General features: G+C 43.3%; 1 protein-coding gene across 3 annotated transcripts in view; it reads right to left on the reverse strand.

Annotated features, from left to right (window-relative positions):
- Positions 1 to 22,318, reverse strand: part of kdm8 (lysine (K)-specific demethylase 8) — a 73,082-nt gene that overhangs the window by 12,703 nt on the left and 38,061 nt on the right. For all 3 annotated transcript variants that reach the window (XR_012100785.1, XM_073060885.1, XM_073060886.1), the window contains exons 3-7: positions 15,635 to 15,807; positions 14,711 to 14,843; positions 13,085 to 13,135; positions 9,130 to 9,279; positions 7,316 to 7,408 (exon numbers count right to left, since the gene is read on the reverse strand). Coding sequence is in view for 2 of the 3 variants with exons in the window: in XM_073060885.1 (XP_072916986.1) it covers positions 7,316 to 7,408; positions 9,130 to 9,279; positions 13,085 to 13,135; positions 14,711 to 14,843; positions 15,635 to 15,807 (600 nt within the window). In the remaining variant the exon portion in view is untranslated. The remainder of the gene's footprint in view (positions 1 to 7,315; positions 7,409 to 9,129; positions 9,280 to 13,084; positions 13,136 to 14,710; positions 14,844 to 15,634; positions 15,808 to 22,318) is intronic.

The raw sequence follows: 22,318 nt of genomic DNA on the forward strand, positions 1-22,318 counted from the left end.
ACAGATTTACAGAGCAGGTGACAGAGTAGGAAGGCTTTGGCTCAACGGGGCTTCAGTGATAAAGGGTCAAGGCCAAGTAGGTTATCTGTTTAGAACACAGAGTATGTGTGTGAGGCTGGTTTTCTGTGCTTGGTGTCAGATGTGGGAGGTCCTGAAGACTCCAGCACGACCACATCTGCACCAGGTGCGTCAAGCTGCAGCTTCTCAGGGATCGCATTAGGGAACTGGAGCTGAAGCTCAATGACCTTCGTCTGGTCAGGGAGAGTGAGGAGGTGATAGAGAGGAGCTATAGGCAGATACTCACCTCAGGACCACAGGAGACAGAGAAGTGGTAACAGTCAGGAGAAGGAAGGCCAAGAAGCAGGTACTAGAGAGTACCCGAGTGGCTGTCCCCCTTAAATAGTTCCCTTACACGGTCCCTTAGGAGCTGCAGCTCTGCACACCTGGCACAGGTATGGATGTCTGGGAGGCTAGGAGACTCCAGGACCTCCCACAAAGGGGGATCTCAAAGGTAGTAATCTCGGGATTACTGCCTGTGCCACACAACAGTGAGAGTAAAAATGGAACGAGGTGGATAAATGCGTGGCTGAGGGATTGGAGCGGGGGCAGGGATTTAGTTTCTGGATCATTGGGACCTCTTTTGGGGCAGATGTGACCTGTACAAAAAGGACGGGTTACACTTGAATCCTAGGGGGACCAATATCCTGGCGGGAAGGTTTAATAGAGCTGTTAGGGAGGGTTTAAACTAATTTGGCAGGGGGATGGGAACCAGAATGATGGAGCGGAGGAGAGGGAAAACAGAAATAGATTTAAGGTATTGAGCAGTAAGGATGTCAGGAAGGACAGGCAGGTGATGGAGCAAATTTGCGGCCATTGGGATGAGATGCAGTGCAATCAATGCAAAAAGTACCAAATACTGGACTTAAGGTGTTATACTTAAATGCACACAGCGTAAGGAATAAGGTGGATGATCTTGTTGTACAGTTACAGATCGGCAGGTATGATATTGTGGCCATCACTGAGACGTGGCTAAAGGATGCATGTGTCTGGGAGCTGAATGTCCAAGGATACACGGTGTATCGGAAGGACAGGCAGGTAGATAGAGGGGGTGGTGTGGCTTTAATGGTAAGAAATGATATTAAATCATTAGAAGGAATTGACATAGGATCAGAAGGTACAGAATCTTTATGGGTTGAGCTAAGAAATCACAGGGGTAAAAGGACTCTGATGGCAGTTATATACAGGCCTCCTAACAGCTGCAGTGATGTGGACTACAAATTACAACAGGAAATAGAAAAGGCTTGCCAGAAGGGCAGTGTTATGATAATTGTGGGGGGATTTTAACATGCGAGTGGATTGGGAAAATCAGGTCGACACTGGATCTCAAGGGAGAGAATTTGTAGAATGTCTAAGGGATGGCTTTTTAGAACAGCTTGTTGTTGAGCCCACTAGGGGATCAGCTGTACTGGACTGGGTATTGTGTAATGAATCAGAGGTGATTAGAGAGATGGAAGTGAAGGAACCTTTAGGAGGCAGTGATCATAACATGATTGAGTTCACTGTGAAACTTGAGAAAGAGAAGCTGAAATCCGATGTGTCGGTATTTCAGTTGAGTAAAGGAAATTCCAGTGGCATGAGAGAGGAACTGGCCAAGGTTGACTGGAAAGGGACACTAGCGGGAAGGACGGCAGAGCAGCAGTGGCTGGAGTTTATGCGAGAAGTGACGAAGGTGCAAGACAGATGTATTCCAAAGAAGAAGAAATTTTCAAATGGAAAAAGGATGCAACCGTGGCTGACAAGAGAAGTCAAAGCCAAAGTAAAAGCAAAGCAGAGGGCATACAAGGAAGCAAAGATTAGTGGGAAGACAGAGGATGGGGAAGTTTTTAAAAGCTTACAAAAGAAAACTAAGAAGGTCATTAAGAGGGAAAAGATGAAATATGAAAGGAAGCTAGCAAATAATATCAAAGAGGATACTAAAAGCTTTTTCAAGTATATAAAGAGTAAAAGACAGGTGAGAGTAGATATAGGACCGATAAAAAATGATGCTGGAGAAATTGTAATGGGAGATAAGGAGATGGCGGAGGAACTGAACGAGTATTTTGCATCAGTCTTCATTGAGGAAGACGTCAGCAATATACCGGACATTTAAAGGTGTCAGGAAAGAGAAATATGCGCAGTCACAATTACGACAGAGAAAGTACTCAGGAAGCTGAATAGTCTAAGGGTAGATAAATCTTCTGGACCAGCTGGAATGCACCCTCGTGTTCTGAAGGAAGTAGCAGTGGAGATTGCGGAGTCATTAGCAATGATCTTTCAAAAGTCAATAGATTCTGGCCTGGTTCCAGAGGACTGGAAGATTGCAAATGTCACTCTGCTATTTAAGAAGGGGGCAAGGAAGCAAAACGGAAATTATAGACCTGTTAGCTTGACATTGGTGGTTGGGAAATTGTTGGAGTCGATTGTCAAGGATGAGGCTACGGAGTACCTGAAGACATATGACAAGATAGGCAGAACTCAGCATGGTTTCCTTAAAGGAAAATCCTGCCTGACAAACCTAGTGCAATTTTTTGAGGAAATTACAAGTAGGCTAGACAAGGGAGATGCAGTGGATGCTGTGTTTTTCAGAAGGCCTTTGACAAGGTGCCACACATGAGGCTGCTAAACAAGAGCCCATGGAATTACGGGAAAGTTACATACGTGGATAGAGCATTGGTTGATTGGCAGGAAACAGAGAGTGGGAATAAAGGGATCCCATTCTGATTGGCTGCCAGTTATCAGTGGTGTTCCACAGGGGTCCGTGTTGGGGCCGCTTCTTTTTAAGTTGTATGTCAATGATTTGGATTATGGAATAGATGGCTTTGTGGCTAAGTTTGCTGATGATACAAAGATAGGTGGAGGGTCCGGTAGTGCTGAGGAAACAGGGAGTCTGCAGAGAGACTTGGATAGATTGGGGGAATGGGCAAAGAAGTGGCAAATGAAATACAATGTTGGAAAGTGTATGATCATGTACTTTGGTAGAAGAAATAAACAGGCAGACTATTATTTAAATGGGGAGAGAATTCAAAGTTCTGAGATGCAATGGGACTTGGGAGTCCTCGTGCAGGATACCCTTAAGGTTGACCTCCAGGTTGAGTCAGAAGGCGAATGCAATGTTGGCATTGATTTCTAGAGGAACAGAGTATAGGAGCAGGGATGTGATGTTGAAACTCTATAAGGCACTGGTAAGACCTCACTTGGAATACTGTGTGCAGTTTTGGTCTCCTTATTTAAGTAAGGATGTGCTGACATTGGAGAGGGTTCAGACAAGATTCACTAGAATGATTCCGGGAAGGAGAGGGTTAACATCTGAGGAACGTTTGACCACTCTTGGACTGTATTCCTTGGAGTTTAGAAGAATGGGGGGGGGGGGGGGGAGCTCATAGAAACATTTCAAATGTTGAAAGGCATGGACAGAGTGGATGTGGCAAAGTTGTTTCCCATGGTGGGGGAGTCTAGTACGAGAGGACATGACTTGAGGATTGCAGGGTGCCCATTCAGAACAGAGATGAAAAAAAAATTTTTAACCAGAGGGTGGTGAATCTATGGAATTCATTGCCACGGGCGGCAGTGGAGGCCAAGTCATTGGGTGTATTTAAGGCAGAGATTGATAGGTATCTGAGTAGTCGGGGCATCAAGGGTTACGGTGAGAAAGCGGGGGAATGGGAATAAGGGGGAGATTGGATCAGCTCATGATGAAATGGTGGAGCAGACTCGATGGGCCGAATGGCCGACTACTGCTCCTTTGTCTTATGGTCTTAACATTAAGTACTTCTGTTTGAGTACTGTTGGGGGAGATGACCTACCTGGGGGAAGCAACAGTGGCCATGCCTCTGGCACAGAGTCTGGCCCTGTGGCTCAGAAGGGTAGGGAAAGGAAGAGGATGGCAGCAATGATAGGGGCCTCTATAGTTAGGGGGTCAGATAGGAGATTCTGTGGACGCAGGAAAGAAACACTGATGGTACTTTGCCTCCCAGGTGCCGGGGTCCAGGATGTTTCTGATAGCGTCCACGATATCTTGAAGTGGGAGGGAGAACAGCTGGAGGTCGTGGTACATATTGGTACCAACGATGTAGGTAGGAAAGGGGAGGAGGTCCTGAAAACAGACTACAGGGAGTTAGGAAAGAAGTGAAGAAGCAGGACCTCAAAGGTAGTAATTTCGGGATTACTGCCTGTGCCATGTGACAGTGAGTATAGGAATAGAAAGAGGTGGAGGATAAATACGTGGCTGAGGGATTGGAGCAGAGGCCAGGGATTCAGATTTCTGGATCATTGGGACCTCTTCTGGGGCAGGTGTGACCTGTACAAAAAGGACAGGTTGCACTTGAATGCAAGGGGGTCCAATATCCTGGAGGGGAGGTTTGCTAAGGCTATTGGGGAGAGTTTAAAGTAGAATTGCTGGGGGTTGGGAACCAAACTGAAGTGACGGAGTAAAGGGAGGTTGGCTCACAAATAGAGAAAGCTTGGAGATAGTGTGAAAGGGAGGATAGGCAAGTGATAGAGAAGGGATGCGTTCAGACCGATGGTCTGAGATGTGTCTATTTTAATGCGAGGAAGTCCACCCTCTGCCATCTCCAGTTTAAATTCCATGCGGAACAATTTGGAGCACCAAGAACCAAAAGGAGTATTATGAATAAAGCAGATGAGCTTACAGCGTGGATCAGCACTTGGAGCTATGATGTTGTGGCCATTACAGAGACTTGGATGGTGCAGGGGCAGGAACGGCTACTTCAAGTGCCAGGCTTCAGATGTTTCAGAAAGGATAGGGAGGGAGGCAAAAGAGGTGGGGGCGTGGCACTGTTGATCAGACATAGTGTCATGGCTGCAGAAAAGGAGTAAGTCTTGGAGGGGTTGTCTACAGAGTCTCTGTGGGTGGAAGTTAGGAATAGGAAGGGGTCAATAACTCTGCTGGGTGTTGTTTTACAGACCACCCAATAGTAACAGGGACATCGAGGAACAGATAGGAAGACAGATTCTGGAAAGGAGCAATAATAATAGGGTTGTCGTGGTTGGAGATTTTAACTTCCCAAATATTGATTGGCATCTCCCTAGAGGGAGGGGTTTAGATGGGGTGGAGTTTGTTAGGTGTGTTCAGGAAAGTTTCTTGACACAATATGCAGATAAGCCTACAAGAGGAGAGGCTGTACTTGATCTGGTATTGGGAAATGAACCTGGTCAAGTGTCAGATCTCTCAGTGGGAGAGCATTTTGGAGATAGTGAGCACAATTCTATCTCCTTTATCACAGCACTGGAGAGGGATAGGAACAGACAAGTTAGGGAAACATTTAATTGGAGTAAGGGGGAAGTATGAGGCTATCAGGCAGGAACTCAGAAGCATAAATTGGAAACAGATGTTCTCAGGGAAATGTATAGAAGAAATGTGGCAAATGTTCAGGGGATATTTGCGTGGGCTTCTGAGTAGGTACGTCCAATGAGACATGGAAAGGATGGTAGTGTACAAGATCCGTGGTGTACAAAAACTGTTGTAAATCTGGTCAAGAAGAAAAGGAGAGCTTACGAAAGGTTCAAAAAACTAGGTAATGATAGGAATCGAGAAGATTATAAGGCTAGCAGGAAGGAGGTTAAGAATGAAATTAGGAGAGCCAGAAGGGGGCCGTGAGAAGACCTTGGCAGACAGGATTAAGGAAAACCCCAAGGCATTCTACAAGTACGTGAAGAGCAAGAGGATAAGATGTGAGAAAATAGGACCAATTAAGTGTGACAGTGGAAAAGTGTGAATGGAACTGGAGGAAATAGTGGAAGTACTTAATGAATACTTTGCTTCAGTATTCACTACAGAAAAGGATTTTGGCGATTGTAGGGATTGTAGTGGACTGAAAAGCTTGAGCATGTAGATATTAAGAAGCTTTTGGAAAGCATCAAGTTGGATAAGTCACCGGGACCGGATAGGATGTACCCCAGGCTACTGTGGGAAGCAAGGGAGGAGATTGCTGAGCCTCTGGCAATGATCTTTGCATTATCAATGAGGATGGGAGACGTTCCAGAGGATTGGAGGGTTGCGGATGTTGTTCCCTTATTTAAGAAAGGGAGTAGGGATAGCTCAGGAAATTATATGCCAGTGAGTCTTACTTCAGTGGTTGGTAAGCTGATGGAGAAGATCCTGAGCAGCAGGATTTATGAACATTTGGAGAGGTATATGATTAGGAATAGTCAGCATGGCTTTGTCAAAGGAAGAATGTCATTAAACTGAAAAGTTTCAGCAATAAGTCACAAAGGTGTTACCAAGACTAGAGAGAGGGCTTAGCTAAAAGGAGAGGCTGAACAGCTGGGAATTTTTTTATCTCCATGAAACGTAGAAGGCTGATGGGTGAACTTATTGAGGCATATAAAACCATAAGGGGTATAGAAAATGTGAATGGTCACAGTCTTTAACCCAGGATGGGGAGTCTATAATTAAAGGACATAGATTTAAGATGAGAAGGAAAAGATTTAAGAGTGAAGATTTATAAGTGGTCTTTGTCTGAACTAAATAATTATCACTCCAAGTAAAAATTTCCATTTGTTCATTATATTCGTCTCCATTTTGTAATGAAGCTTTCTTTTGTTTTTAGATTGACAAGAGACTGGAAATGCTGCTTGCAGGGGCAAAGAGATGGTCAACATTTTGAGGCCTGATGCAGGGAGTCAACCCAAAAAGTTGGCATCCTTTTGCCTCCAGAGATACTGCTTGATCCACTGGATTCTTCCAGCAGCTTACTTCACACTACATGAAGTTTTATTTGTCTTCCTCTGAAAGATTAGACATAAAATATTTAATTCTATGTTTTTTACTTTTGCTTTTGTATTTCACTTAATTACAGGAGTTCTTAAATTCTGGTTTTAAGTTTCCTGTGAGCCATCCCTTTTTCCTTTCCCTTTCTTTATCAGTGTTTGGGTCCTCCTTTATCAAATGTTCCCAGTTCTCAGACTTATTGGTTACTTTGGCATATTATAGGCCTTTCCATTTGATTTAACCTTATCCATAATGTGTCCCCTTCTCAGTAACATTAGTGATATCCAATGGGAAAATTCATTTACTAGTGGCAAGTAAATCAGCTGAGGGAAGGATCACAAATATGTCTCCTCACCTTTCTATCCCTTATGTCATCCTATTGATTCCTTCTACTCTCTGTCCCCTTCCCTTTCCCAGCACCTGTCCTGTTCTCTCTTACTCTCCATCCCTCAGATAGCTACCCTACTTCCATTCATTTAATGACACTTCAATCTGTTCACCTCAGACTAATTGCTTCTGAAACCTCATCCCTGTTTTAGTTCTTACCTGGCTGGTGTTGTGCAGGAGCTTTGTTGGGTGGGGGTATAGCTTTGGGCTTTGTTCTGGTGAATACAGGCGAATGTATTTTTGACCCACCACCTATTAGAAAAAAACAATTGAGAATTCTTTACTCAGGTAAAAAAAACTTACAATGAGCCATTTTCTTCTATCTACTCCCAAATCTCTCCTTGCACCTTACACAACAGGTAATTCTTGATGTGTTTGCCAACACACAGACATATATTGAAGTGCACAGTACAAATTTCTGTCACACAAAATTGCATGTGATGCATGTGAAGAGAAAGTCCACAACAAATCTTTTATTTTAAAGCTCTCTCATCTATTCAGTAAGAATGAGATTCTAAGCACAGCATTCACCATCTCTTGGAAATTAGTTTCTAATCCTCTGATTGCTTGGAAAGAACAAACCATCATCAACAGTATAGAGGACTCATCTCAGATGCTGGCTAAACTGTACACTCTTTGATCTTTTATTTGTATGGTTACCTTATAAAATGTTGATGAGTAGATATCTGCAACATATCTAGCCCGATTATCCACTTCACAGCTCGTTATCCAAATTTCTCATTAACTGATAATACCTCCTCGCTGTAAAGATCTAGGCTACATTCACACTAGACCAGATAATTTTGAAAACGCCGGTTTCGCGTAAAAACGATAGGCGTCCACACTATGCGTTTTTGAAAATATCTCTATCCACACTGAAACGGAGATTTCAGCGAATCTCCTCCTCCTGCGCAGGACACATCTACCGAAAACAAGCGACATGTTTCGTGTCGAATCTCAGTGTGAAAGTGCGCATTTGTATAGTTACAGACTAGAAAAACTTAAAACGATGGACAGCTGTTGGCTATCACGCAGGAGAACTTAAAACTAAAAAAGACAAACACTGGAGCGTACGGTGGCAACCGACAGGGAGTTCACGGACAGATTGACCCGACTGATGATGAACATTGAAAAACTGACTAACTCTCTTGTGTTAATAAAGCACCTTGTTAAATGTATAAAACATGTCTGCAGCAGTGTTATCTTGTATTTCCATACAATGTTACATTAGGCTGTTACACATCTATTGTCAGAGAAGTACTTGCATAAATAGGTAAACCACCTTCATACGAACAAGGACAGAAAACAGGGCAAAGTGAGTATACTTATTTATTCAGTAAGTTATGGGTCAAAGTATTTGGTGAGTCCATTTCTAACTCTTCTGGCTTCAGTCTCTTTGCCGTCTGTTCTGAAATTGTTAGGTTGTGTTCAAGAAAATAATGAAATAGCGCGCTGCCGTCTGATAGCGTTTTCAAAAGTCTCCGGTTACCCCGTCCACACTGATCTGCCCGAGCAGCGTTTTCAAAAATACCCACCCTGGAAAGCGTTTCTGAAAAGCTCCGGTTTCAGGAGATGAAAACACCGTTTTGGTGTGAACGGAGGGTAAAAACGAAGAGAAAAAGCTTTGGTTACGGATTTATCCGGCGTAGTGTGGATGTAGCCCTAACCTCAACTCCACATCACCCTTGTACTTCCCTCTTTCTTGAGAATGTAAATATTTTAATGATGACCCATCACCAAATCACTACTAGCATGGAGAAGATCATGCTCATCCTGGCTCAGGTATTCCTTTAAATGATTCAGGGTTTTTCCTGTTTTTCTGAGCATTGCATACTGAACACGATTCACAGACCTTCACCACAGCGATTCTGATTCCTGACTTGTCACCCATTTTTGGTCTTCCCCTGACTCTGCACCATTTGCCTTTCCCTTTCGCTATCGAGCCAAAATTTGCAGTTTGCTTCTGAACTAACCTGCGTCAGAAAGTTGTGCTGTGGGTCCTGGTGCAGAGGAGAAACTGTTCCCCCTGGCCCAAACCAGGCATTTATGGTGATCTCGTCTTCATCTGTGTCACCTAGACAGCAGTAATCTGGTATCTGGATATCCTGTTTCAACTCTGGGATCTGCACAAAGGATATAACTGAATCACTCCCTTACAAGAAATAAACTTAAGAAATGAAACACCCAATTTGAGATGGGCAACTTGGCATTTGATCTTAGAGAATGAGGCAGGTCAGATGAAAACAGCACATTAGAGTTGCATATTTGTGGTAGCAAACATTATTTAGTTAGGACTTGCCATGGAAAAGGTCAAAGGTAAAATAGGAGCAAAATTTAAAATTAGGGATAAGGCCAACTTTTCTATGCCGAGGTGTCTGAAAAGTATTCCCACAGGAAAGGGATGATGCCAATGTTATAATGAAGTCCTATGTGAAAAATATTGATAGTACAGTATTAAGGGTTTAAGCATGGATTATCTGAACGAGGATAAATTAGCTGGTCCAAGATGAAATATATCTCGAGCAATTACAAAAGGGAGGCAATTGCAGAAATACTAAAAAGTGCAAATTTTCAGTGCTCCCTGGCTTGGGGGACTCGTGTGAGAGGATGTAAGACTATTGTAGTATTGTTTAAAAAAAAGTGAATGGGATTAACTAAGAAATTACTGGCCAGTTGATTTAGCTTTAATGACCAAATAATTGACTAACAATTGAATTTTTCAGCAGGTATTAAGATTGTTGAAAGCATTGCATTTATTGTGGTCTGCATAGATTTTAACAAATCTTTTCTTGCCTCAGACAATTTTGGATTCAAAGGGTAATATATGATAGCTATTGCTATGATTGAATGGCTGTTACCTAGAGGATTTCTACTGGGCTCCATGCTCATCCTTTGCTTTTTGTAATGTATATTAATTATACGGAATTAATTATGATAATACTTTACAGATGGCACAGAAGTTAATGATGTGATTAGCAGAGGAGGAACATTTCACACTGTATGAAGGTATAAACAATCTGACCACTTGAGCAGAAAAGTGGACAAGAGAATTTAACTCAGAGAGGTGGCAAGATACTGAGCAGTGTGCGAAAACAACGGAGCCTTTCAGTGAACACCTTCAGATTTTTAACAGCCAGCAAGACAACTCAATAACTCGGACAGAAGAACATTTGCAATGCATCACTTCATTTGGTGTGCACAGAAGAACAGGGAGGTTATGTCAAAATTGTATTCATCTCTAGTTAGACCATACTTGAGCAATGCATAAACCTCAGGTCACCACATTACAGGACAGATGTGGCTGCAATGCTGAGGGGATTTCCAAGGATTCTTCAATGACTGCTAAACCTCAGTCAAGAACATCTTTCAAGAGGGTGAACCCTCACAAGGTATCAGGCCCTGATGGTGCACCTGGCTGGGCAATGAAAACCTGTGCTAACCAACTGGCTACCCTGTTCAAGGACATCTTTAACCTCTCCTTGCTGCAGTTGGGGGTTCCCATCCGGTTCAATAGGGCATCAATCTTACTGGTGTTGAAGAAGAGAAGGGTACGGTGCCTCAACGACATTGGCCAATTGTACTCACATCTACTGTGATGAAGTGCTTTGAGAGATTGGTCATGGCTAGAGTTAACACCTGCCTAAGCGAGGGCCTGGACCCACTGCAATTTGCTTACTGCCACAATAGGTTTACAACAGATGCTATCTCACTGGCTCTCTACACGGCCTTGGACAACCTAGACAACAGCAATAGCTACGTCAAGCTGCTGATTATTGATTACAGCTCAACATTCAACAGCATCACCCCTCAGTATTAATCAACAAGCTCCAAAACCTGGGCCTCTGTACCTCCCTCTGCAATTGGATCCTTGACTTGCTTAGTGGGATACCACAGTCAGATTGCATCTACTCCTTCCTGATAATCAAGACAAAGCACACCTCAAGAATGTGTGCTTACCTCACTGCTCTATTCTCTCTGCACGCATGATTGTGTGGCTAAGCACAGCTCAAATGGCAACTATAAATTCGCAGATGACACAACTGTTGTAAACTAGCCAGCACTATCATGGACATTAGCTTCCCCACCACTGAGGATATCTTCAACAGGTTACGCCTCAAGAAAGTGGCATACATCATTAAGGACCGACACCATTCAGGCTATGCTTCTATCAGGGAGGAAGTACAGGAACCTGAATACACACACTGAATGTTTTAGGAACAGCTTCTTCCTCTCCACCATCAGATTTCTGAACAGACCATAAACCTATACTACCACCTCACTTTTTGCTCTCGTTTTGCACTACTGTAACACGCTGTAGGGTTTCACTGCTGTGTAACATACTGTAAGGTTTTACTGATAATACTGATAAGGTTTCTCTGTAGCAGCAATGTTTGGGTTATGACTAGAGATAACAGGGTTTGGAATGCTGTTGTTCTTTCTTGTGACTCTGGAAGAGAGATTTTTGTGTTTTTTGCCAGGGAGAGATGAGGAGAGAAGACATGAATGGAGAGAGTTGGTAGACCACTGGACGGGTTGAATTTGGAGCAGTGACAATCGGAGGAGGTCGATGGTGGACGATCGGCTTATCAGTGAGCTCCAATATTGCGCCACAGACTGTTTAATAAGATTGGGCCCTTTTTTTCCATTTCTTTACTAACCATATAGTCAAAGTAAGAATTATAAAGCTCCATCGTTTAATCGCATATTGTGTACTGTTTGTTATTTTGGAGTACTGATATGTAACGGGGACATATCACACAGCTTCCACCCAAACGAGATTTCTTAAGTTTGGCCAGGCCAGGGGCTATCACCTCCTATATTAAGCCGCTAGCCGAAGCGAGAGTTACACTACTTTATAAAAAATATTTCTTATTCTAATTTTGTGATTTATAGTACTGTTTTTAATGCACTGCACTGTCCTGCTGCTACAAGTTTCATGACAAAAGTCGATGATAATAAACATCATTCTGATTCTGAGTTATGGGGGATGAGTAGATAATCTATTGAGTAGTCAGAGAGCCTAGTACCCAAAAAAAACACAGAAGCTGAAAGTGGTCAGGGATTAGCCCGTAGAAGTTCTCCCATATTAAGAAAACTATACAAAATTGCTCAGTTATGGCTGGTCAACACATTGTGTACAAGGGTCAGGGAGGAAGTAGTTGGAAGTCAGCATGCAGTCTTGCAGCTGGAGGATGACAGAGACTCGGCAGAAGTTTTCAATGACTTTGACTTTTCTTAAGTAAAGAATATTTTTATGTGTTTTTTTCTGATTATAATCAAATCAAATTTACAGGGTTGTGCAAAATTAGAGGGGTGTGGTAGATCACTGACCAAAGACCACTACGCAATGATAATCACCTGTAAAATATAAAAAGTAAATATAAATCAAATCATATATTATCTGACTTCATTTAAATGATTGAGCTCACTTAGCAATTACTAACATTCAGTAGAGAAGGAATTAATTTGATTGCTGATTCATTAACAACAGAAATCTATTTTTTATTGATCAATGAGCACGAAGAGAAAGTTGACATTTATTGATATTTACTAACATAAATTGTAAATGCTGTCATTATTTAAAGAGTGTCTACTTGCTGTAGGTTCCAAGTGCTGGACTAAATAGGCTGGAACACGTGAAGGCAGTTTGTCCAGATAAGACCAAAGTGGACGTCAAGTTGTTTCTAAGGCCTGCTTCAGTATGGTGACCCGAACCATCTCAATGGTGAAGTTTGCTGGTGCAGATTTGTAGTGTAAAGATAAAGGATGGAGCCTTGATCTAAGCCCCTGTATTTCAGAAACCAACTCACAGCGATGCAGAAACGCTGTAAAAACGCAATGGAGCATGATGCACCAGGCATACCAAAAAGCCACTGAGCTGGTCTGCCTGCTCCCAACTGTAGAGCAGATAAAGAGATAGCACCTTACCTGCTCAAACAGCTGATGTTGAGCTAGATATCCTATGGGGTTCCCTTCCTTCTGCAGAAAGTACCAAAAAAAAATCAGCAATTAATATCAACTATGGATTTATTCAGCACCTTCAATACTCAAAACAATTAGAGGCACATTCTACAACTGCACCATACAGTATGATACTAAGCCACTCAATCAGAGATTAGGGTAGATGACCATAAACTTTGTCAAACTGATGGGTTTTACGTAGAGGGAAATACAGATGGGTGGAGAGGTCTTGGAAGGTAATCTGAGACCTAGGCAGCTGCCAGCTGGGGAAAGAGATTAAAGGAGGGAATTAGGATTAGAATAGCGCAGGCAAATCAGAGGGTACAGGAATACAACAGATAAATATAGGGAGTAGGAAGTCTATGGAAAGATTGCCAAAGATGCAAATTTACTATGCACAAACAAGCACAAAAGGAATGGGCTTTAAGACTAAGTTCAGGCTAGGGTATGTGGAGCAGCATTTTGGATGAGCTTGTTTATGACGAAGACTACCTAGCAATCCACAGAAATCTGTCAAATCTAGAGGAAACAAAGGCTGCCACTACAGATGAAGTGAAAGCTGGAGATGGACAATTGAATAGAGACCAAAGTGTGATGCTAACAGGAGATAATAAGTCCAAAATCCAACTCCAGTACATTGGTAGGATTGTAAATAGATTTGCTCAGCTTCAGATAGTTGGTAGGGAGTGGACTGGAACTTTTTTTATTTCAAAAAGGCATTAAGGGAGTCAAGAGATATGGGCTTAGTGCATAAAAGTGAGGTGAAGGCAAAAGGTCAGCTGGCATCTCATTGAATGACAGAGAAGGCATAAAGAACTGGAGGACCTACTTTTGCTTCTATTCCTTTGCTACAGTTCTTTGCTATTTGAAAGGCAGAGAAGGAGAGGATGTAAAGGATAAGGTGCAAAGGTAAGAAGCATAGCTAAGACCAGAAGTGAAGAACTGTAGCCCGAGAGACAGAGACAGTAGTTCAGCAATAACTTCTGCGGCATAGAACTGTCTAGTACCATTACTGGTGTCTGATGATTCAGAAAAGAAGATCTCAAGCTGCTCTTTGAAATCTCCCAATGGTGTCCTGTCAAATCATGAGTTAATCAAGAACACCGTGCTTGATCTATTAAGGATGTTCCACAATGGTTGCTGTCTGCAGCTTGGAGCCACAATTTATCTCAGTAAAGTTTGGACCTTATGTTCAAATGATGATTGAAATATTTAGCTGCATATCTGATGCTGGTAAATATCAGGCTATGAACATGTATCATAACACAAATTGATCAGTTCAATTTCACAGTTTTATTGGGAAACAATCACTAACACATAAGCCTCAGTTACAGATTACCTAGCAATAAAAACAATCAATGCTACATGATCTCATTTATGGGCAGTTATGTCAGTTTGCAGCAAACAAATGCCTATGGAGTACTGTAGTCCACAACCCCTGAACTCTTTCCAAGGACAGCCCATTTTTGCACAAGAAGCTATCATTTCCAGGTGTAGAATAAATGATTGGTGACATACACCATTTACTAGATTTGAAAATAAATTATATTGAGAATTCAGTGGATGGAATAAATGCTGATGCCGAGAACGAACCTGATGCAATATATACTTGTCAATGAATTCACCCACAGTCATCAGAGTCTGGGACCATTCGTCATCCGTGTAGCGGGAACCCAGTTCTACGGGGACAGTGCGACAGCCTGCAATCTCATGGATATATTCCACACTGTGAAGAATACATAAATTAATTTGTAAAACTCAGGAGGACTTACTTTATAAATAATATGAAGCAGTTATTATATCAACTTCAATACCCAGGATGCTTATCATTTAACAGGGTTCATTACCTATAGAGCAAGTACAAAGATAGATACAGAGTACAACTCCTTTAACATCATCATTTTAAACACTGCCAAGAGAGGTACAGCATGAATTAGATACAGAGCACATCTCTGTTACTACAGTCTTGTTAGTTGTGCAACAGGAAGTAAGTAGTTGCATCCATTTGAAGTAATACAGGAACCTTTATTTGGTCTGAGAGGTGGGACAGCTCTTTTCACTGAAACCCCCGAGTCATGTTCAATAGCTAACACAAGGTGCCAGGTAGTCTGTGAACTCAGTAACTGAGCAATCTAGTCCAAGATCAGGGGAGTATGGCTCATTGCACCGTTGCTGTACTTGGACTGGAAGGGGCTGAATACAGTTGGCAGAAGTAAAATGACTGGGCTGCTTTCACCATGATGCATGGCATCATTACAGCATAAGATTACTGCAGATAGGGTAATTATTGTTCATTAATCAAACTCCCACCCAGACAGGCTCACAATGGCACAGAGCACATAACTTCCTGAAAAATGTCTTTTATATCTTAATACTGGTACAGAATACTATATTCTTGTAATAAAAAAATCACAAATTACTCATCAGAATTCACAAGTGGAACGAGCATGCTGCGAGTTTATCCAACGTCTAGCGGATGGAGAAAGACACTGCCAATAACAGTCACACTGTACCTACCTCCACTTGCTGTCCCTCACAGCAGGCCAATGATCAACAACACCCTGCAGTATGACAGGTTTGTGTGGAACGAGATACTGAGCTCTGAAATGTTCCAGTGAAGGACAATGGATCCTTGGAACTTCCATTCCAGCTTGGATCTCCTTTATCCAAGGAACTGCAACCTGCAGCCTCTGGAATTACAACAGCAGATAAACGTTTCACTCCCAGCAGTCAGGCCTTTACCTCTTCTACCTAAACCTGCCCAGCTTCTTACTTCATATCCCCTCCCGCAACAACCCACCTTTCGCCTCACCCGGTCTCACCTATTCCTGCTAGCTGTACTCCTCCCCCTCCCTTCTTATTCTGGGTTCTTCCCCCTTCCTTTCCAGTACTGATGAAGGGTTGTGGCCCAAAATGTCTACCTCTCTACAGATTCCCCTCCATAGATGCTGCCTGACTTGCTTGAGTTCGTCCAGCATTTTCTATGTGTTGCTTTTCCAGCATCCGCAGAATTACTTATATAAACTTTTCACAGAAGCTGCAACCTGTTATTGCATAATCAAATATCTCAAGGTTCTTCACTCAAATTCTCCCTTGTTTATCCAAACTAATCTAACAAGTGGTTAAGATTACAATGCACTTATCTGGATTTCTTGCCCCACAGATATGCAACAAATGGAAAGAACAGGTTTATCTGGTTTGTCTTCTACCAGCCTGACAGTCAAAGATTAGAGTTGTTGAGCAACTTCTGTTAACTGTCAAGCATTCCTCCTGTCCCTACGGTACACAGCACCTCCCCTTCCTGGGGGTACCAACTCCTTCCAGGGAGACTGGTCAGACAACTTTGCTCTTGTCATGGTGGAGCTTCAAGTTGTTCCTGCAGAATGGGGATCAATCAGTAAAGAATGCAACAGGCCCAGCAGCATGCCCAGAGCACACTGGCGGATATACACTACTGGCATCAGGCAGCACCAGGCGACTGGCTGTACGCACCTCAAACGGGTCCAGAGAAGTCATTTGGCCAAGTGAAACCTTTCCTAAAGTTCAAATCAAATTCAAGCAGCAGAAAAAAGATCAAACTGTACAGATAGAGGTGGAAGAGTACAAGGGAAGCCAACAGAAGGGCAGGAAAAGTAAAGGGAGGGGGAAGCAGAGTGGGAGAGTACAGGAGAATAGGCAAGGAAGTCAAAGTGGGAAGGGGAGGATGTGGGGTGGGGTGAACTTAGAAATTTACAGCACATTACAGGCCCTTTGGCCCACAATGTTGTGCCGACCATGTAACTGCCTAGAATTTCCCTAGTACATAGCCCTCTATTTTTCCAAGCTCCATATACCCATCTAAGAAGCTCCCAAAAGACCCCATTGTATTTGCCTCCACCAACGCCACCAGCATTCTATATCTTATCCGGTCCTGGTGACTTATCTAACTTAATGCTTTTCAAAAGCTCCAGCACATCCTCTTTCTTAATGTCTGTATGCTCAAGCATCTCAGTCCGCTGCAAGTCATCCCCACAATGGCCCAGGTCTTTTTCTCTGATGAATACTTCAGTAAAGTATTCACTAAGTACCTCCACTACCTCCTCCAGCTCCATGCACATTTCTGCTCTCACTCCTGATTAGTCCTATTCTCACACGGCTCATCCTCTTGCTCTTCACGTACTTGTAGAATGCCTTGGGGGTTTTCCTTAATCCTGCTCACCAAGGCCTTCTCATGGCCCCTTCTTGCTCTCTGTTTTTAAGCTTCTTCCTAGCAACCTTGTAATTTTCAAGAGCTCTATAAGTACCTACATTCTTAAATCTTTTGTAAGCTTTTCTTTTCTTCTTAACTAGATTTTCTACATATTTTGTATACCATTGTACTTTTTCCCTACCACCCTTTCCCTGCCTCAATGGAACATACCGATGCAGAACTCCATGCAAATACTCCCTGAACATTTGCCACACTTCTGCTGTGCATTTCCCTGAGAACATCTGCTTCCAATTTATGCTGCCAAGTTCCTGCCTAATAGCATCATATTTCCTCCTACCCCAATTAAATGCTTTCTCAAACTGTCTGCTCCTAACCCTCTCCAGCACTATGGTGAAGGAGAGAGAGTTGTGGTCACTACCTCCAAATGTTCTCCCACCTAGAGATCTGACACCTGACCAGGTTCATTTCCCAATACCAGATCAAGAACAGCCTCTCCTCTAGTTGGCTTATGTACATATTGCATCAGGAAACCTTCCTGAACACACCTAACAAACTCTACCCCATCTAAACCCCTTGCGATAAGGAGATGCCAATCAATATCAGTAAAGTTAAAATCGCCCATCACAACAACCCTATTATTATTGCACCGTTCCAGAATCACAACCCTATTATTATCGAAGAGTTGAAGGAAGTGATTTTGGGGCTGTGAAGTAACAGGCTAAGATGGGCAAGGCAGGGCCAAGGAGGCAGGAGTGGGCAAGGGTCAGTGTGTGAACCTGTGCATGAGAGAGTGAGAGTGAGTGAAAGAGAGAGTGAGAGTGAGTGACTGAGAGAGAGAGTGAGAGATGAGTGAGTGAGTGAGTGAGAGAGAGAGAGAGAGACTTTTGCGTATGTGCCTGTGTGTGTGCATATTACAATTCATGCAGGTGTGGGGCATCACTGCCACTGGATCAAGGCCACTCTGGTCAAATCCACACAATAGCTGATGCACAACAGTTATCCCATGTTGGAAGAAATTGGCACCTTCTGTTCCCCTGTGAACATTGGGGTCTGCAATGCCAGGCCATGAATATCATTCATTATCAAAGCAAACAAGCTTTGATGCTCTCATGTTAACATCCCCACCCTGACTGAGACACAATAGGCCAGAGATGGCCAGCTCAAGGATCATGGCAGTGAGCACCAAAACCAGAATTCAGTGGGTCAAAGGAGCACACCTGGAAGGGTAATCTGTAGGAGGAAAACTGTGTTCAAGTTGTGGGTTTCAGTGTCAAGGACTAAACAACTTCCTGTGTAGGATGAATGACTTACAGCAATGCAGAATGAGCAACCCACATGACCTAGCCCTGGAAGTGATAGATGAGACAAAGCAGGACTTCCATCCAAATGGATGGATGGATGGCATGCTGTTTCCTGAAGGGAGACAAATATTCACCTGAATATTTTTGCTACAGAATAAGGGTTAGAAAGGAGTTAAAATGCTGGAGAGACATAACTGGGGAAAAGTACATCACAACCGATACCACACATTCAATCATCTCATCAAGCACGATAAAAATAGAGGGCTTTAACAATGCACACAGTAAGTGGCATGGAGTTCTGAACATCTGCTGAGCAAGCTGATTTAATAAGTGAAGGCACAGAAGACAGGACACCTCACACCTATTAACTGAATAGTACATCTGAACCCAGAGACAGGACAACCAAAAGCAGAGCGGGGAGCGTCATCAGTGGGAGGAGCCCGAGCTCTGGGTTCTGGAGCTGTAGCAAGAACTGAAGTCACTGGGGTCCATCCAAGTGCTTCTTGGAGAGCACATTGCAGGACTTGTTCAATCCACCTGTGCAAGCAGAGAGATTGGATGCAGACAAGCAGTTTAGGAGATCCAAAATGCATCTTGCTGTCCGGGTACTAAGTTCTGAATTCTAAAGAGAAGAGGGTGATGAAGATATAGAGGGGAGGTGAAGAAAGGGTAAAATAGTAATAGAAGTAGTAGATTCTACAGTCAGAATGGTAGATAAGCTTTTCTTCAGTTGCTGATGTGATCCCAGGATGGTTTGTCGCCTCCTTGGTCCCAGGCTCAAAGATATCACTGAGTTGTGTAGAGAGGCAGAGGTCAGGATTCATATTTATAATATTTGAATAGGTGGGGAAGGAATGAAGGTCTGCAGGCAGAGTTTAAGGAATTGGAAAAGATACAGGACCTCAAAGGCAGCAATCTCCAGATTACTCTCAGTGCCACATACCACTGAGTATAGAAATAGGTGACTGAAGATATGGTGTACAAGGGAAGGTTTTAAATACTCAGGAAACTGTGATGTTCTGGAGAACATGAGGTAGATTGTAGGGTTGGGAGAAATATCCACCTAGATTGGATTGCAAGTTGGGGAACATTTAAACTAGCTTGGTAGGGGAAACAGGAGCTGAGCACTGAGTCATGAGAAAGAACCTTAATTATCAACTGTGACATACTCAGCATAAAAAGGTATAGAGAGTGGAGAATTCCTAAATTGCATTCAGAAGAACTTGATTGCAGCAAGGATGTAGTAAGCCCAAGAGATGCGGTACAGTTCTGGATTTGGTTTCAGTAAATAAAGCTGGACAGGTAGGAGTACAAATGGGACTGCATTTTTGTGGTGGACTTAGCTTGAATATGGAAAAGGATGGGGATAAACGAGTAAAAGGTTCTCAAGTGTGGAAAGGCCCAGCTTATTAGACTGAGAAACAATTTAATAAAAGTGGTCTGGAGATTATCTGGGGAAGTAAATTAGTCTAAGAGCAAAGGAAACGAAAGAGAACTTTATCATGAAAGAGGTTCAAGGGTTTCAGGGTAAATGTGCCCACAAAGGAAAGGAGGAAGAATGTCAAATCGAGAACACTACAGGTAAAAAAAAGATCAGGCAAACAAAAAATTGAGGGTAACATAAGACACGGTGTGCAGACATCCTAGAGGAGGACAGAACGTCCAAAAGCCAGAGAGATACAGCATTAAAACAGATTCCGCAGCCCATCGATTCTACACTGGCCATTAAACACCCACTTACACTAATCCTACATGATTCCTATATTTTATTTGCTCCATATTTCTATCAACCATCTCCTTAATGCACATTCTATTACACAAAGGGACAATTTACAGCAGTCAATGAATCTAGAGCTATAGAGTCACATACAGCACAAAAACGGGCCCTTCGGACCACCCAGTCAGCACTAAAACATTTGAACTGCCTTCTCCTATCAACCTGCACTGGGATCGGAGCCCTCCATATCCCTACCATCCATGTACCGATCCAAACTTCCCTTAAAGGGTGAAATTGTGCTCGCATGGACCACTTGCACTGGTAGCTCACATTCCACACTCTCACGATCCTCTGACTTAAGAAGTTTCCCCTCATGTTTCCCTTAAATGTTTCACCCCTCACCCTTAACCCAGAACTTCTAGTTGTAGTTTCACCCAGCCTCTGTGGGAAAAGCCTAACTGCATTTACCCTATCTATACTATTCATGATTTTGTACACCTCTATCAAATCTCCCCTCTGTCTTCTACGTTCCAAGGAATAAAGTCCAACCTATTCAATCTTACCTTACAACTCAGGTCCTCCAGCCCTGACAACATGCTTGTCAATTTTCTCTGCACTCTTTCAGCCTTACTTACATCTTTCCTGTAAGTAGCTGACCAAAACTGCACACAATACTCCAAATTAGGCCTCACCAACATGTACAACTTCAACATTACATCCATCTCCTGTACACAATACTTTGATTTACGAAGGCTGACGTGCCAAAAGATTTCTTTACGACTCTATCTACCTGTGCCATCACTTTCAGTGATTCATGGACCTGTGTTGCCAGATCCCTTTGTTCTTTCACACTCCTTAGTGCCTTACTGTTCACTGTGTAAGACCACTGTGGCTGGTCCTTCTGAAGTGCAGCACCTCACACTTGTCTGCAGTAAATTCTATCTGCTACTCCTCAGCCCATTTTTTCAGCTGGTGAAGATTCTGCCACGAGCTTTGATAAACATAAAGTACACTGCAGATGCTGTGGTCAAATCAACATATACAAACAAGCTGGAGGAGCTCAGCAGGACGGGCAGCATCCGCTGAAACGAGCAGTCAACGTTTTGGGCCGAGACCCTTCGTCAGGACTGAAGAAGGAGGGGGCAGGGGCCCTATAAGGAAGATGGAGGGAGGGGGAAGGTGCGGGTGAAAAACCAATCAGAGGAAAGATCAAGGGATGGGGGAGGGGAAGCAGGGAGGGGATAGGCAGGAGAGGTGAAGAAGGAATGTAAGGGGAAAGCACTATGGGTAGTAGAAGAAGGCAGAATCATGAGAGAGGTGAAGAGGAGGAGGCAGAGTGAAAGTGGGAGGGAGGGATTTACCGGAAGTTGGAGAATTTGATGTTCATACCAAGGGGCTGGAGACTACCCAGATGGTATATGAGGTGTTACTCCTCCAACCTGAGTTTGGCCTCATCATGGCAGTAGAGGAGGCCATGTATGGACATATCCAAATGGAAATGTGAAGCAGAGTTGAAGTGGGTGGCAACTGGGAGATCCTGTCTGTTGTGGTGGACGGAGCGGAGGTGCTCGATGAAGTGGTCCCCCAATCTATGTCGGGTCTCGACGATGTAGAGGAGGCCGCACCAGGAGCACCGGATGTGATAGATGACCCCTACAGACTCACAAGTGAAGTGTTGCCTCACCTGGAAGGACTGTCTGGGGCCCTGAATGGTGGTAAGACAGGAAGTGTAGGGACAGGTGATAGCCTTTCTCAGCAACATCTACAACACGCTGGAGGAACTCAGCAGGTCGGGCAGCATCCATGGAAATGAGCAGTCAACGTTTCGGGTCAAAACCCTTCATCAGGACTGCTCGCACTGCTTGGTTTTATCTCCTCCCCAAGATCCACAAGCCTGATTGTGTTTTTTTTCCCGCCAGATAGCCTTTCTCGCTGTCCACTACACCCCTGATCTTGGTGTCATCTGCAAATTTGCTAATTCAGTTAATCACATG

The sequence above is a fragment of the Hemitrygon akajei genome, chromosome 11 (assembly GCF_048418815.1).
Source record: "Hemitrygon akajei chromosome 11, sHemAka1.3, whole genome shotgun sequence".
NCBI classification, from domain to species: domain Eukaryota; kingdom Metazoa; phylum Chordata; class Chondrichthyes; order Myliobatiformes; family Dasyatidae; genus Hemitrygon; species Hemitrygon akajei.